This window comes from Pectinophora gossypiella, chromosome 23, assembly GCF_024362695.1.
Source record: "Pectinophora gossypiella chromosome 23, ilPecGoss1.1, whole genome shotgun sequence".
Taxonomy (NCBI): Eukaryota; Metazoa; Arthropoda; class Insecta; order Lepidoptera; family Gelechiidae; genus Pectinophora; species Pectinophora gossypiella.
In genome coordinates, this window is record NC_065426.1 from 9,232,411 (window position 1) to 9,250,013 (window position 17,603).

The window sequence follows — 17,603 nt, forward strand, 5'->3', positions numbered from 1 at the left end:
GGAGGTGTTTTACTGCTAATAACCGGGACCAACGTCATATGTCAACGTCTTGTGTCTTATCTTCAGCCTTCCGAAGCACGGAATCATCCGTACAGTCCGTACAAAACAAAAGACAGTTTCACAAAGTGATTTCGACAATGTCCCCAACGGGAATCGAACCCGGACCTCCAGAGCGTGAGCCCAAATCTAACCACTGGACCACGAAGGCCGTGAAATGTTGAATAAATTAATGATTCCTGACCTCTGCGCCAGCGCCAACTTGAGGCGGTCGTTCTCGTACCGCAGCTGCTGCTCGGGGTCCCCCGGCGGGGGCTCCACGGCCCCCGCCGACGCCAGCGGGCCCCGGGGTGCGCGGCCCACCGTCGCGTAGCCGCCCTGCGGTATTATTATTATTTTATTAAATGCTTATGGGAGGGTTTGGCCGGAGATCGCGCAAAGTCGAAAGGAGTGGTAAAATCAAGGGGAGGCCTTTGCCCAGCTATGGGATCGAATAGGCTAGATCATCATCATCAGCCCATTAACGTCCCCACGGTTCGGGATAGATAGGGAGATCGGGCCTTAAACCATCACGCGGGCCCAGTGCGGATTGATGGTTATTAACGACTGCTAATGCAGCCGGGACCAACGGCTTAACATGCCTTCCGAAGCACGGAGGAGCTTTTGGAATAGGCTAGATAAGAAGACTTAATTATTAAATATCACAGAATTACATCACTCGTCAACACTAAGAGCCACGCTCTTGTCGGTGTAGCATTCTCCATGCTACTTTTTAGGTAAAAATAGCGCAAAAATAGCGCGCGTTCTCTCTTGCCTTCTGCCCCGCATCGAAGCCGTACTAGGACACCTGTCCTCCGCCTCTGAATAGTACTGACAGTTACTGCTGCCCCTCATACAAACCACTTGTAACATAACATAAATGAACTACGTACTCACACCTCCCCGAGCTTTCTGTTAGACCGTGATAGGTGGTAAACCGTATCGCCATCTATAACGGTCTCGACCATTAATATATATAACCAACTGTGTTTGTGAAAACTGCACTTAAGATAAATTAATAACTCGTTGGTGCAAGTCCGGTACCGGGGTTCGAACCGGCGCTCTCCGTTTGAGAAGCAAGCTAGATATATGTATACTGGGTGTTAGTGACATCGTAACGAATACTGAGGGGGATGATTCAGACCATGATTCTGAGTTATAATCGAGTGGAATTTTCCGTCGCAAAATTCATGTTTTTTTTTTTATTATTTTTTAATTATTTTCAATTCTATACTTTTGCGATCGAAAATTCCACTTGATATTAACTCAGAATAATAAGCTAAATGAGCCCCCTCAGTATTCGTTACGATGTCACTTACACCCCTTACCAGTACTACAGGTAGCCATACAAGTAGGTATGGGTGTTAGTGACACCGTAACGAATACTGAGGGGGATAATTCAGGCCATGATTCTGAGTTGATATCAAGTGGTATTTCCTGTCGGAAAATTCGTGATTTTTTTTGTGTTTTTTTAAATTATTTTCCATTCCATACTTTTGCGACGGAAAATTCCACTTGATATCAACTCAGAATCATGGCCTGAATCATCCCTCAAAGTTTTCGTTACCATGTCACTAACACCCTGTATGTTAATTACCTGAATAGTGGACGATACAGAATGAGCTCTCTGATGGACCATCATTTCGTCGTTTTCCGTTTTGATTGGCTGTAACAAAAAATAAACAATTAAGTAAATAATAGGCCAGTTTCCAACCAGTCAAATCAGTTATTTTTTACTAAACGTCAAAACACAAAATAACTATGGAATTTGTATGAAAAAGCACAGTGTGACGTCATAGAAAATCGTGATAAAATGCCCCACTTATTTTTATAAATAAGTTCAATAGAAAAAAGAAAATGTATTTCATCAGTTATAGATCTGTTTGTATTTAGTACTTAATCAGAATTTAATAATTCATCTTGAACCTAGTACAGTCATGAGCAATATATCACTTTAGAACCCTGTCGCACTATCATATTTGACATTTAATGAGACTTACGGTTTAATTTGTCAAAAAAGTTAATGTGACATGGTTTCAAAGTGTATACATTAATACTCGTGACCGTAAACAACCCAATAATATCCTTCACACAATTCATCCACACATACTTTCTCATTGTCTTTCTTCTTTCTATAAACAAATATTTACACATTTTTTGTTATATCTCAAATTGATACATGTAGCCAGTAGCGACATCTAACTAGTACAAAAAGCACACTAAATCTAAATAGTATGGACTAATGTACAACGCCATCTTGCGGCAACCGCTTGAACTACTACTCCAATATGACGTAGTTGGTGCCGCCATCTATTGGCGAGTTTTAGAACTAAACTGAGCACGAGGTGTGCTTACCTGTGCGGGCGAGATGGCGGGCGGGGGCTCGTCGGGGTGCTGCGCGCGGCCCGCCATGAGCGGCGAGGCGGTGGCGCTGGCCACGGGCGTGCAGGCGCCGCTGTTGCCGTTGGCCACGCCCTTGCCGCCGCCCGCTGCGCCCGCGCCGCACTGCTGCGCCTGTATCGCCTCCTTCACCTCTTGGAATTTTTCTATGAACTGTTGACGAAAAGATTCCAATAATTCATTGCGTACATAGATCTCGTATAACAAATAGACAACCAATCTCTGTAAAAAAAGTATCCGCGGCGCATCTTGTCACAAGCGACGGCGTGTAACGACTATACAACCGATATTGCACTTTATTTGAACAGCCATAACATCTTTATTTGAGGGAACGAACTTATACTCAAAAACAAAGATAAAAGATGCATATTTCTGTATAATGCTATTTGAGATTTGTTGGCATTGCGAAGTTACTTTTGTACGCGCAAATTGTCCAATTTCAAATCTGATGATGAAATACATACTTTCGCGATGGAAAATCCTTAGATTAGATGTTAGCTCAGAATCATGAGCTGAATCATCCAATAAATGTATATTTTTATTTTTAAATCCCCCTGAGTTATTCGATACAGTGTCACTAACACTATATAGGCTGTATATGTGTATTACCTTGCCAAGTTCAGCCTCGGAGGCGAACCCGAGCCCGTAGACGGTGTTGGCGCGGACATCGCTCCACTGACCAAACTTCTGCGACGTCTTTGTGAATGTCATGTTTGCTGTTATTGTGCTGTTGATAACCGCCTGCAAATGATATACGGGTTTGTTTAGTTGGGTCGTTAGTCTTCATAATGAATATAATGATCGAAGCAATGTAAAGAGTCGAGTACCAGCCTTGAGAGAGAGAGCCATAGGAGAATGTTAGACTTCGTTGTAAGTAGGTCTAAATCAACTAATCTAATCTAGCCTACAAGGTACCACTGCTGGGCAAAGGCCTCCCCTTCCTCTTTCCATTTTTCGCGGTCCTGTGCGTACTCCGGCCAGTCCCTTCGGCAAGCGTCCAATGGTGCGAGCGGGAAATAGACCATAACCATAGGGGCATTGAGAAAATATAAAGTATTTAATTCAAATTCAAAATTGCCAACGTACCTTAGTCCCCTCGACGCTGATGATGCGGTACAGGTTCCGGGAGGAGTCGTAGAAGAAGGACACGGAGACAGCCGACGAGGACGCCGACATCCAAGACCGCTTCGTCTTCGGGTCTATGTGGAACACATGCGCCTTGCACGTGAAGATTGGTTGCTCACTGGAATCAAGCGAAGAGACTGTTTAATACAGTGGTCTCAAGACCTTTACTCCTATACTTACACAGCATCAAATTAATAATGAGAAAATCCAGTGTGACCTCTTGTGTCACATGTGACACAATCTGATGAGATAAGAGACAGATAGAGAGAGAGATACATACATACATACATAAACTTACGCCTTTTTCCCACCGGGGTAAGCTGAGACTATAGAATTCCATTCTCTATTCTATAGAGAGAGATAAGGTTTAAATGTATTATTTCGTTCACTCCTCTATTCTGTGTGCCTAACTACTTATTTGTAAAATACCTAAATGAATTTTCTTTCTTATTTCTTGTGTGATTTTAAATTAGTAGAATAGATAAAAAGAACAATACCTAATTGAATCGATGTTAATTCATTTTCATTAATCCGCATTACTTACTACAGGAGAGTTAAAAATGTCACGTTGAATCAATTCGTCTAAAACAACAATATTGTTTTTTGGCAATTGTTAGCATTGCGCAAATGGCGAATTTCAATATTTCTTTTAGATGAATTGCTTCAAAGTGGTCTTTTCAGACCCACAGTACTTTATTCAAAAATTAAAACTCAGAGGGCGTGATATCGGCGCCAGAAACGAATTGGTACGGAGCGAAGAGTTACACTTCTAATACGCTTACGTACTTAAAGGTTGCCTGGAAGAGACTGCTACTCAGCAATAAGGCCACCTATTGTACTCTATTTCTTTTTTGTTTTGTATTTCCTGTTTGTACAATAAAGTATTTATACATTGTTTTATTGTTTTGTCTTACTCCACTCCAATCTCATCAGTCATCCCGTGATCATGGCACTTGCAACAGTGTCGAAATATCGGGAGTCTCATATCCCTATTTTAAACGCGGTAAGAACCCGTTATTATGTGTTTTAATTATAATAAAGTATTTGTTATACTGCATTCTATGATAATGTATGTACCCTGTTGCCTGTTACCTGTATACATGTTTGTCTGTGTGTCCATTTCATGAAACAACCCGCAGACATTAAAGGTTATATACATTGACATCGTTTGAGACCTAGATTACGTCATCTATTCTGTAATTCACTTAGTCGTGGAGACTATATCAGTGAATCTAATTATATCGCATATCGGTCGCGTAGGCATATGATTATATAGAATCAGTCCCAGTTCCCTCCGCAAACACTTGGGCGCGCCCCGGACATCTCATACAAAACACCTCGTTTTACACAGACACTACACATTGACGTCGTAAAGTCATGAGCAATATAATGTACCCACTTTAGGACTCTGTCTCACTAACATATTTGACATTTAGTGAAGAAAAGAGAACCATATTGAAGACTATAGAGAACCGGAGAGGAAATATGATTGGCCACCTGATACGACACGATTCATTTATAACAAACATTATAGAAGGAAAAATTGAAGGGAAGAGAGGAAGGGGTAGACGTAGGATAACATTTATGAAACAAATAAAAGAGAAGGTGCAGGTCGTGTCGTATCGGGAGGTAAGGTTTTCGGTGAAGGTTTTGGCGGGAAGAAGAGAGGAATGGCGGTTACTCCACCGACAAGACCGCAGCTCTTAAATAGAGAGAGAGAGAGAGACAGTTCAATTTGTCAAAAAAGTTAATGTGACATGGTACCAAAGTGTATACATATTAATGCTCGTGACCGTACACGCGCATCTGTGTGTGACGTCTGACTAGTGATGGGCAGGGAAAGAAAAAATTGGGTGGGAAAGAAAAAATATCGGGAAAATATGGGAAAATAAAATAAACACCCGAAAAATTCCCGAATCATGGGAAAATATTTTTTATTTAATTATTTTTAATCTTATTATTATTTGTATGTCGTTTCCATGTCTCGGGTCGGGTCTGTCATGGAGTCCCGGACTTTTGGCAGGCGTGCGTGGGGCCGAAGCCAACACGTAGAGGCCCCTTAAGACAATTTACTCTAAATGAGTTGTGACACCAACCGGCGATTATCCCTGTATGCACTATGGGAGTGCACCCAAAGACAATCCCTGGTTCGTGTAGGACTATTGCAGATTATGGGAACAAAAGGAACTGGGCTATTGGGTTGGGGGTTAGTGAACCTATATACTGGGGCTATGGGGGACTATGGCGCCTGCTCGACTAATGTTAATAACAGAGATACATTGGGCAGGCGGTGACTCGTCACTCACTGGTTGGGCCACCTATCTAGCCGACGCGACTGGACGGCAAGGCAGCAACATGGTTGTGAGCATCTCAGGGTGTCAAGAGGTGTACACCGCTTTCTGCGAGGCGGTTTACCCGCCTTACCAACTCGCGACTTATGCATCTTTCACTTCCACCCTGCGAGCGTATAGCTCTAACGCCCCACTCTGGCTGGCCAATGAAGTCAAGCCAGAGGTGAGAGTCCTGCGGCCCCCGCTAAGGTCCACTCCGGCCAGCCAGTACTGTCACCATCTTTGTTGCTCTTCTTTGGACTCTCTCTAGTAGTGCAATGTTCTTCCGATAGTAAAGTCTCCATATTTGAAACCCATGTTCTAACAGCGGTTTGACGTAAGTAAGTTTTGTAAAGCCTAAGAAACAATTCCGTATCTATATGATAAAAAGCTTTTCTAATTATGTATAAGAGGGAGTTATCCTTCTTAGTGATTCCAATAATGTGTTCGTCCCACTTTAGATTATGTGTTATCGTTATGCCAAGGTCATTTTGTTTTTTAACACACTCGAGAGGTTTTGAGTCAATGGTGTAACTCAACGTGGGGTGGTTGCTGCCAACATGCAACACAGTGCATTTGTCTACGTTTAATGTGATTAGCCAATCTCGGGTCCAAGCAATTACTCTATCAAGATCATCTTGGATTATATTATGGCTAATAAGTGGATTCCCCGTTATTTTCGTGTCATCTGCAAAGAGTGATATATCAGACATGATACCATGTTTAAGATCTGTAAGGTAGATACTGAATAAAATAGGTCCTAACACCGATCCCTGCGGCACACCGCTGAGGACTTTTCTGGGAACAGAGTATGATTCTCCGATGCGCACAGAGAATGTGCGATTTGACAGGAAGTCTTCAATCCACTTCACGACATTGCCTCTGATTCCAAAGGGCTCTAATTTAGCAATCAATGGTGTGACAGGAACTCGATCAAAAGCTTTTTCATAGTCCAAGTAAATAATATCTGTAGGTATTCGTGCCTCCCAATTTCTTGCACAAAACCATGTTGCTCCTCGATGATGACATTCTCTCGTGTCAAAAGCATCCTATATATCCTATAATATGTAGATATCTTTGCATGGAATTATTAAAATCGAACATTCCATTCAAAATATATTACAAAGGAAATTTGAAAGTGCCGGTCAGAGAAAAAAAAATGTGTCAAACCTTTCGAGTAGATTGTTCTGAACATTTTTTACTATGACACCAGACGTGTATGACCATTAGTTTGGCTTTAATTGGATTTTAAAAATCTCGACTTGTCATACATTTTGTAAAAAATAATATTATGTCCGTTGGGAAAAAGAGGTATACAGGCGTATTACAAAGGACCGTTAGAACATTTATTAGTATGGCGCCAAACTTCTATGACCATTATTTGGACTTTCAGTTTTGGTTAATATGTTAAAATGCCAGCCACCGAAAAAAATACGTTGAATCTGTCTAATAGTTGCTTCTCAATATTTTTTAATAACACCAAACATCTATGACCATTATTTTGACTTTTATTGGAATTTACGTTTTAGTTTAAATATGAAAAATGCCGACCAGCAAAAATATCATGTTGATCGAGTAGATGTCTGTTAACATTTTTTTCTATAGCGCCAAACTTGTATGACCATTAGTTTGGCTTATAGTGTATTTTAAAAATCTTGATTTCTTATTTATTTTGTATGAAAATAAAGTGCTTTGGGTAAAAAATGCGGTACGGCGGATTACAAAGGACCTTTAGAACATTTAATAATCTGGCGCAAAACATTTTTGACCGTTATCTTGACTTTTTATTCGTCTCTCTTTCCGTTTTGGTTCAAATGGGAAAATGTCAGCCAGCGAAACAAAATAAGTCAAATCTTTTGGTAAACGACTTGAACGACGTATTTTTACTATACTACCAAATGTCGACTTTGGCTTTTATTGGACTTTTTAATAAAACTTTTTTTTATACATTTTAACAATGACAACAAGCAGAGCTTTCCCAATGACTAGTTATTAGTCAGATAAATACTTTGTGTTTTTGTTTTGTGTGTTGTTAGGTGAACTTCTATATTAATACTATCTGATTTTAGATATGACGTTGGCTGTAGTTTTTGCATTCGACTCAACGTTACGGCCATCTAGTGACCAAACTCGTATATTGGCATGACGTCTGAAGTATCTGTTAGGGAAAACAGGAGTCGGGTAGTTGTACTTTGCAAGTATGCCTATCACAATGTCCTGGTGCTACTCGGCCGATAACATAGTAGGTACCTCTATCACCCCACTGTTTATTCCTTGTATACACTTTTCTTTAAAAAAAGTAGTATCTTAAGCGTGTATCACCATCAGGTAAGGTAGTGGTCAAACGCAAACCTATTTTTCAAAAGACGACCACCATATTACGCCTTTAGCAAGATAGTTCCATTATCACTAGATAAAACTTTTTTTTTATTTTTGGAAAATCGAATTAAGTTCAAAATATTGGTCATAGTCGTTTAATGCCATAGTAATAAACATTCTGACGATCCTTTAAATAACGCGTCTGTTATATTTTATTTTTATACAAAATGAATCAAAAAACAAGTTTTTTTTAATCCAACAAAAGCCAAACTAATTAATGGTCATATACGTTTTTGTCATAGTGAATAATGTTTACAGGTATCTTTTCGATAGCTTTGACTTGTGTTTTTTGCTGACCGGCACTTTTCACACAGAAACTATAACGTAAAGTCCAACAAAAGTCAAAATAATGGTCATAGACGTTTGGTGCCCTAATAATAAATGGTCAAATGGATAAGTTCTAACGGGATATACAAATATTGTTTCATGGCCGGCACTTCACATTTTCACCAAAAATGTATGAAAATTCAGTTTTTTTTTAATTCGAATAAAACCGAAAATATTGACCCTACAGCTTTGGTGCCATAGTAATAAATGCTCAAACGGATAAGTTCTAAGGATATATACCATTATTGTTACTTGGCCGGCACTTTACATTTTCACCAAAAATGTATGAAAAATACAGTTTTTTAAAATCGAATAAAACCGAAGATATTGACCCTACAGCTTTGGTGCCATAGTAATAAATGCACATATGGATAAGATCAAACGGAATATAGCAAAATTATTTTTTGGCCGGCAATTTGACTTCTGGGCCGAAATCCGATGATCTCCTTTAAGTTTTTTAAGAGTTCATACGACACTACGACAGAAGATAAATTGGGCATAAGTAGGCATACATTATATTTAAATGGTCTTTGTTGGAAATCGTTACTTTTAATACAAATATATGCGATAAAAAATATTTTCCCTTGAAATGGGAATTTTTCGGGTTTTTTCCCTCAGAATTGGGAAAATTCCCAAAACGCGGGAATTTTCCGGGTAAGAACCCAACACTACGTCTGACGCCATACGATTTAAGTCTAAACTGTGTTCGAGGGGGGGAGCGGAGAGTTGTCGTTCTATGCGCAGTATTATTCCTTATTCTACGACATTGCATCACGCCTGTATTCCCGAAGGGATAGGCAGCTGTGTATAGAATATACAAAGAATACAACTCCTCTTCAGCTATGTTTAAGTCCCATGTAATAGGGGACGATCCAATTACCATTAAACGGGCCCGAATCCTGGAAACCACGTGATATGAATTATTTATGACCGAAATATGAAATATCATAAAGTCGAATTCAGTGGTTCACAGCTCGGAGCGGATTCAAACTCGTGGCCCTACGGTGTAAGTTATTCATCAATGGGCTAGTTTCCAACTAGTCAAGTCAGTTACTTTTTACTATATGTCTAAACACGAAATTACTATGGAATGTCTGTGTAAAACGAGGTTGACTGTATGAAGTGTCAGGGGTGCGGTTATGTTAAAAGATACGCAACGCTTAGCGACAATTTCTAATACACAATAGTGTTAATTCCTGTAAACATCAACTAATTTTTAAGTTATACCTGTCATTTTCTTATCCGCCGAAAAGGAAAGGGACGAGTAATCGACAAGCATAACATTTATGGAACACACGTCAATTTTAAACACAAATCTAAAACAACCGTCTAAAAATTTTATATTGGCCAATAACCCGACAGAATTATGTTGACAGCACACGTCAAACGGTTTGCATACCAGCGAGATACCTTTTTGATTCGCTCGGGTTATTCATTCATTTACTCATTCTTCCTAAAATTAAGAGCTGTCAATCATCCGTCCCTTTCTTTTTCGGTGGCTAAGAAAAGGTATAACTTAAAGTAAAATTAGAAGGTGTCTGCAGGAATCGGGGCCAATGAGATATTTCTCTTATCAATATAAATATTCCCATACACAATTGAGATCAATGCAATAATCTTATCAAACATTCCACTTGTATGTATGACAGCTGTGTGTATGATAGCTGTATGTATGTCAATCATTTATCTGTGGTACCCTTTGCTCTACCAATATGGTCCTTGTTATTCTAATATGGCCCTTGTAGATTTGTGAAGTAGGGTGCTAAATTGATTATTATATTTTGTTTTGAGCCCTAGTTACAGATAATAGGGTCTAATATCGTCGCTGTATTGTGTAAACGTTAGTGTTGAAAACATATAATATATTTTAATATTTTTAAATATGGAAACACTATTGTGATCACGTTCATTCGCGGAGCTTTCGCTCTTCCCTTCTCTCAATACAACACAAGAACGAGACGCTGCTGTTTTATTTTATAAATATAATTTCACCGCCCCGACACCCAAGGATTTCTTCAGTTAGCGTGTGATAATAATAAATCTTTTTCTTCTATCGTGTGGGTTATAAGGTGGAGTACAGTCATGAGCATAATGTACCCACTTTAGGACTCTGTCGCACTAACTTATTTGACAATTAGTGAGACTTACAGTTCAATTTTAATAGGAGCTAGGTGGCGCAGCGGTAAACGCGCTCGGTCTGCGATTGTGGAAGTTAAGCAACTTTCGCAAAGGCCGGTCATAGGATGGGTGACAAAAAAAAAGTTTTCATCTCGAGCTCCTCCGTGCTTCGGAAGGCACGTTAAGCCGTTGGTCCCGGCTGCATTACCAGTCGTTAATAACCACCAATCCGCACTCGGCCCGCGTGGTGGTTTAAGGCCCGATCCCCCTATCCATCCATAGGGAAGGCCCGTGCCCCAGCAGTGGGGACGTTAATGGGCTGATGATGATGATGATGAAACTTACAGTTCAATTTGTCAAAAAAGTTAATGTGACATGGTACCAAAGTGTATACATATCAATGCTCGTGACCGTACCAACCTCACCAATATGCGCAACGAGGTAAAATTATCGATCGTTTCAATAAATTTTATTTAAGTCGATAAGTTTGTTTTTTTTCCCCAAACATGCGGGTCGCGTGAGTTTGTTCGTATTTTGACGGAACGACATGACTTATTTGGGTTCACATATTAGCATCAATCGACAAAACGACATAATTATATCGTCAGAATAAAAAAAAATATCATGTTGCTCATGTTAGACCTACTGGTGCCAAGGTTATTATTGAGCCGTCAAAAACCCCTGACATGGCTCATGTAACGACTACGTACTTACATCAGTAAGTAGTAACCGAGACCAAAGGCTTAACGTGACTTCCGAAGCACGGATCATCTTACTTTTTCGACAATCAGGTGATCAGCCTGTGAAGTCCTAACCAAACTAGGGATCACAAAGTGATTTTTTGTGATATGTCCCCACCGAGATTCGAACCCGGGACCTCCGGATCGTAAGCCCAACGCTCAACCACTAGACCACAGAGGCCGTCAATAACTGACACAGTTATAACAAAACATTATTTTGTCTCGTCTATGCATGGGAAGTTCACATACGTACACAATAGTATGTTTTGATAACATTATAACATTATGGTACTACATTTTTATCATATAATTATCTTACATTTCTGTTCCAATTTTCACGACATGCTAGAATAATTTTAGTTTCAAAAAGAAACCGAAGTTTTTCTTGACGTAACTTATCGCCCATTTGCCGCAAATGGCGTTAACTAATTGGTCGGACAAACGAGGAGCGCTGAAATGAAATGAAATTAAAATTTATTGCAATAAACGTGGTAAGTATGCGCTAAGGGCACTCACAAAATTTAAGACAACAAGCCTGAGGGGGGTGCCCAGTTGGGCGCGAACCTCAGCACAGGGCGTCGTCCGATAGGATTATATTTTTCTCCTCTCGTGTGGGTTGTGTGATGGATTACCAACCTCATCAACCCATATAATATATTGAATTTTTTTGGATTATATTTGAAGACCAAATTGACCAAATTGTGGAGATGTCCTTAGAAAAGGTTTAATACGATCTACTCTGAACCGGCGTGCGTGTATGAAGCGATTGATGAATGTGGAGGAAGCAAGAGAAGTGTGTCAGGATCGAAGCAAATGGAATTCTATAGTCTCTGCTTACCCCGGTGGGAAATAGGCGTGAGTTTATGTATGTATGTTTATGTATGTGTGAGTTTATGTATGCAATATTTGAAGAATTAATCGACCTGAGTCGTCCGATAGCGACTAGCGCTGAACGAGCTAGATTGTCATGGAGATATTTAAAAAAGGCTAGGTAACAGACAGACAAAGTTAATTTCATATTGTATTATTTTTTTCAGCACCATCACCTCCCTAGCATTATCCCGTTTGTAACAGGGTCCGCTTACCTAACCTGATGATTTGACAGGTCCGGTTTTTTACAGAAGCGACTGCCTGCCTGACCTTCCAACCCGCGAAGGGAACACCAGCCCAATACAGGTTAGGTCACATACCTCCAAAAATGCATTTCTTGTGAATGTGGGTTTCCTCACGATGTTTTTTTATGGAAAATTCCGACCATTAATACGAAAACAAATTCGACAATCATTGATTTACGCCTGTACTGGGATGCGAACCTGCAACCTCAAGTTGAGAGTCAAGCATTTTACCAACTGGGCTACCACGGCCATTTGTTATGTTATGTACACTAACATGGAAAGTTCATAACAATCATTTAATAGTCTTAAACTGTTTAAAAGAAACCACAAACTTTCCCAGCCAGATTAGAAAACTTCTCATAGTAATAAAAAAAGCAATAAGATTAACTCTATGGATTCTTATGTCAGTCGTAAAAGAAAAACAAAATTCTTATCAACAATAAAGATCATAAAAACTGCATTATACAACTTTAAATTAGTATCTGGAAGTGTAACAATTAAGACAATTTGTACCGTAATGTTATAATTATAGTAATGTGTGAGAAATTAACAAGTTTTGTGTAATTATTTTTGGTTTCCAAGTTACGCGGGATATTTTTCGTAGTATATCGGATAGCAGCAGTGAAAATCAATAGAGCATAAATTAGAATTAGGTAAGACACATCACATATCTTCACGCCTGTATCCCCGAAAGGGTAGGCAGAGGTGTATAGTAAACCCACTCCTCGGAAGCTATGTTCCATGAGATAAGTCCCATGAAATAGGGGGCAAGCCCATTGCTACTAAATGGGCACAAATCCTGTAAACTATTATGATATATATTTTTATTATCTGTGATCCAAACATAAATTCGAAGTCATAAAGAATAAAAAACATGCAAAATTGTGCTTAAAATTAAATTTTAATAACATTTTTTTCTCTAACAGTTATCAAAGCACAATGAACTTATAATATTATAACTGTATAACAATATTAAAAAGAAAATCATTTCATAATATTGATAGATTTTTATTGTACTGCTAAAGGAAAACATTACTTTTTTATTTAAGCATGACTCAGAATTATGTATAATGAACCTATAATACAAAAATAAATTACAGGAAAATGGTTGTATTGTTTAAAAGGTCTTATTTTTCTTAATGTTTATTTATATACTGTAATGAAACTTAATCATAAACAATAATTATAAATTAAATTAAAAATATGCTTAGCAATAGATTTACTGTAGTACTTTCTCAAGTGAAACTGGAAAAATATTATTTTCAAAATAAAACTGTTATTAATGTAATTTTCTGTGTATATATATTTTTTGTATATTTTTGTACACATCTTGATAAGTTCACATTACATAAACATACTAAGGAACTTTTTTTACCTATTCTTTACATTTTCCAAAAAGTAAATAATTTTAATTTCTTAAATCATGTACACATAATTTGCTCTAAAATAATTACATTAAATTGCCTCATCCAAAACTAACAACTAGTATAAAATTACTAGCTCATTTTCGTCAGGGATTGTACCAGGCAAGCATAAGAACAAAGGAGTTTACAACTTGCAAAATTGATCAAGTGGAAAAATGCACTTTAAAAATAGCATGGCTTCGATGAGAATCGAGCGTGCGACCTCACCTACGAGGTAAAACCAGTCAATCGAATGCAATGAATGTGCAATTGCTCGTTTAGGCGTGAATGCAAATACTTCAACCCTTATAGAAACTAGGAGTATACGTACAGAAACATACGACTTTATCAAATAAAGCGCACGTATATCACGGGTTTTATATTTAATAAAGACACCAGAACGTTCTATAAGGAGAAAAACCCAAAATATCCCTTCGCTTTGGTCAAATACACCCTTCATAAAAATAACAAGTTTTTTAAAAATGACATTTTCCGCCCCAAACACTCTTTTCACTCAACTGAATAAGTTTTAATGAATAGAGAAGGAAACGTAAAATTAAACTCACCCCATGGTTTCTTTTCCAGCAGTCATTTAACGAGATAATTTAGCAAATATTTCTCCACATAATTTTCCCGATTTTTCACTCGCGAACTGTCACTTGCGGCGATCCATCAACCATAAACTATAAAGATTGACAGTGTTACCATACTATAAAATGAAGATATTGTCTCTGGATGTCTATTTACAACGCCATCTACAATCTTAATCAGTAATATTTGACAGTGAAACTGTTTTACTGTTATAATAGTTCCGCTACTCCATGGCAGATGGCAGTAGCTACAGTTCTATAAAATTTAAAATAGAGGGCGCTAATATTATAAACAATTATAATTATTATCTTCTACGAACAATAATCTTCCGGTTGAAATTTCAACAGCTCATAATTACTAGTTAGGTGTTACAACTATTGTCAGTATTTAGTACAATAGGTTGTTAAATTGCCATTATCACTAATAAGTAGTTACTTACTTTGTAAAAGTTCACGCAACAGTATAAATAGTTAGGTATGTACCTACCTAGTTTATTTAGTTTTGTGAAGTAACGGTAATAATAATAGAAAATACATTTCTAATTTATTCTTAATAAGCTGGTAAATATTATTTTTAATTAATGTCTGAATATACTGTCTACCATAGATACCTATTTAGGTACTATTTAATTGTCACTTCATCATTATTATAGTTATTAAGCGACTATTAGTACAGTTTCTTCTCCGAAGCCATATAAAACTGCCGTGCTTAACTTAGCATCACGCCCGCATCTTCGAAGGGGTAGGCAGAGGTGTATAATATTACACCCTCCCCTCGCCAGTTATGCTTAAGGCCCATGTAGATATTATGCTAATCCCTAATTTTAACGGGGTAAGAACCCGGTATTATGTGTTTTAATTATGATAATAACTGCGTAAACCTCAAACAATTACCTATATGCATAATTTAACTTTGACCGAGTCACATAGTAAGTTACGCTATTGTTAGTGATTCGTGAAAAAAATATATACAAATCATTTATTCGCTTAGGGTAGGTAGGTACAGTCATTCATGAGCAATATCATGTACCCACTTTAGAACCCTGTCGCACTATCATATTTGACATTTAATGAGACTTACGGTGTAATTTACAAAAAAGTTAATGTGACATGGTATCAAAGTGTATAGATATAGTACTCGTGACCGTACAGAGTCACAATATGCTTTAAGTCAGTGTTACAGAATCTCTATCCTGCTAATTATTATTATCATGCAAATATTAAAGAAAAAACCACTATTATTATAAAAAAAAACTATTAGTAATCAGCCATTTGCGTTTTTTACATGGCATTATTTTAGTAATATTTGACAGTGAAACTGTTTTACTGTTATAATAGTTCCGCTTCTCGAAACGGTGGCGCGAGCAAGCTGGGGACAGGGAGGAGTGGAAGAAGGGAAGAGAGGCCTTTGCCCTGCAGTGGGACATTGAGGGCTATTAATAATAATAATTATTATTATTATTATAGTGCGTCAATTTTTAAACTTTTCAGGTATCTTATTGTATACTTTTATGCACATGCTATGCGGACTTCCAAACAATTGTAGAGAGTGTAGAGAGTGCGCCGTTTCTTCTTTTTCTTCTTCTTCTATCGTGTGGGTTGTAACGAGAATTACGACTTGACCTCTTCAACCGTGAACCGCCAATGTAACGGCTACGTACTTACAGCAGTAAGTAGTTAACGTGCCGTACGAACACGGATCATCCCCGCACGCCGCCTCTGATAGTCTAGGGGACTCGTTCAGTGACTTGTCTTTCCGGGCATGTCGTATAAACTGACAGAAGGATTTTGGTGTTCTCCCTTTTTGTCTCAACTCATGTTTGGATCATGGTGGTTTCCAAGATTTGCGCGCAGTTAATATCAATAAGCCCCCAATATATCAACACTGTTGCAAGTGCCACGATCACGGGATGAAATCCCGTAAATATCGGGTGTCTCATATCCCTAATTTTAACGCGGTAACAACCCGGTATTGTGTATTCTAATTATAATTATAAACACGTTATAAAATGCTTATTAATAGAACTCAATCAATCTTATTTTCAACTCAATCTATCGATTGATTTTCGAATTTTAATTTTGAATTACACAATGAGTGCAACTCTTGCTTGACCGCTTTCATTGATGACGTCACGTCCAAAAAAACTTCGTTTTAACGTTTCGTAAAAAGTATAATAATATCGTTTGTCTAAAATAGCGTTTAAGTTCTTCTTCTTATCGTGTGGGTTGTGAATTGGAATACCAACTTCATCAACCCTGGTGTCAGAGTTATTATTGAGCCGCCAAAGGCCTCTGACATGGCTCATGTAACGATCACTCACTTATATCCGTTGGTCCCGGTACCAACGGCTTAACATGCCTTCCGAAGCACGGATCATCTTACTTTTGGACAATCAGGTGATCAGCCTGTAAAGTCCTAACCAAACTAGGGATCACAAAGTGATTTTTTGTGATATGTCTCCACCGGGATACGAACCCGGGGCCTCCGGATCGTGAGCCCAACACTCAACCACTGGACCATGGAGGTCGTATGAGTCAAACAGTCCTTTTTTTCCTAAATCATTGCAATGACATCATATCACATGTACAGTCAGAGACACATCCATCGTAAAATGAACGATGAACTAAGTACCCACGGTTCACAGAGCTTTCTCTTAGAGCAACGTGATAGGTGGTGAGCCGTATCGCCGTCTATAATGACATTAATGACGTCACAAGTCATGTTAATCGATCCCTGAACCAGATGGCGTATCGTATGCCATGTGCCGTTACCCGACCGCGGCCGGTGAAAGTGGTGTTATGTAAAAAACGCAACCGATCGCCGTATGTGTGGCGTGTTAAGGGGAACCTGTTTGAGACTTATTATAATAAAAATATTGTAAGCGCCAGCTCATCATCACCTTTCTTGCAATGAAAATGGTATCATTGCCCGTTCGAGCAACCACCGAACTAATTTTAACTTAATTTGACAGGACTAAATAATAATAATAATAGATAGATAGATAAAATAATAATAATACTCATTTATTTCAGCCAATAA

General features: G+C 38.4%; 1 protein-coding gene and 1 long non-coding RNA gene across 2 annotated transcripts in view; one reads left to right on the forward strand and one right to left on the reverse strand.

Moving 5' to 3' along the window:
• Positions 1-14,646, reverse strand: part of LOC126377571 (homer protein homolog 2) — a 51,481-nt gene extending 36,835 nt beyond the window's left edge. Inside the window, exons 1-6 of the mRNA XM_050025375.1 lie at positions 14,540-14,646; positions 3,523-3,679; positions 3,046-3,177; positions 2,392-2,589; positions 1,634-1,702; positions 242-375 (exon numbers count right to left, since the gene is read on the reverse strand). Coding sequence (XP_049881332.1) covers positions 242-375; positions 1,634-1,702; positions 2,392-2,589; positions 3,046-3,177; positions 3,523-3,679; positions 14,540-14,565 — 716 coding nt within the window. The 5' untranslated portion in view covers positions 14,566-14,646. The remainder of the gene's footprint in view (positions 1-241; positions 376-1,633; positions 1,703-2,391; positions 2,590-3,045; positions 3,178-3,522; positions 3,680-14,539) is intronic.
• Positions 1-17,603, forward strand: part of LOC126377645 (uncharacterized) — a 350,458-nt gene that overhangs the window by 188,910 nt on the left and 143,945 nt on the right. The window lies entirely within an intron of this gene.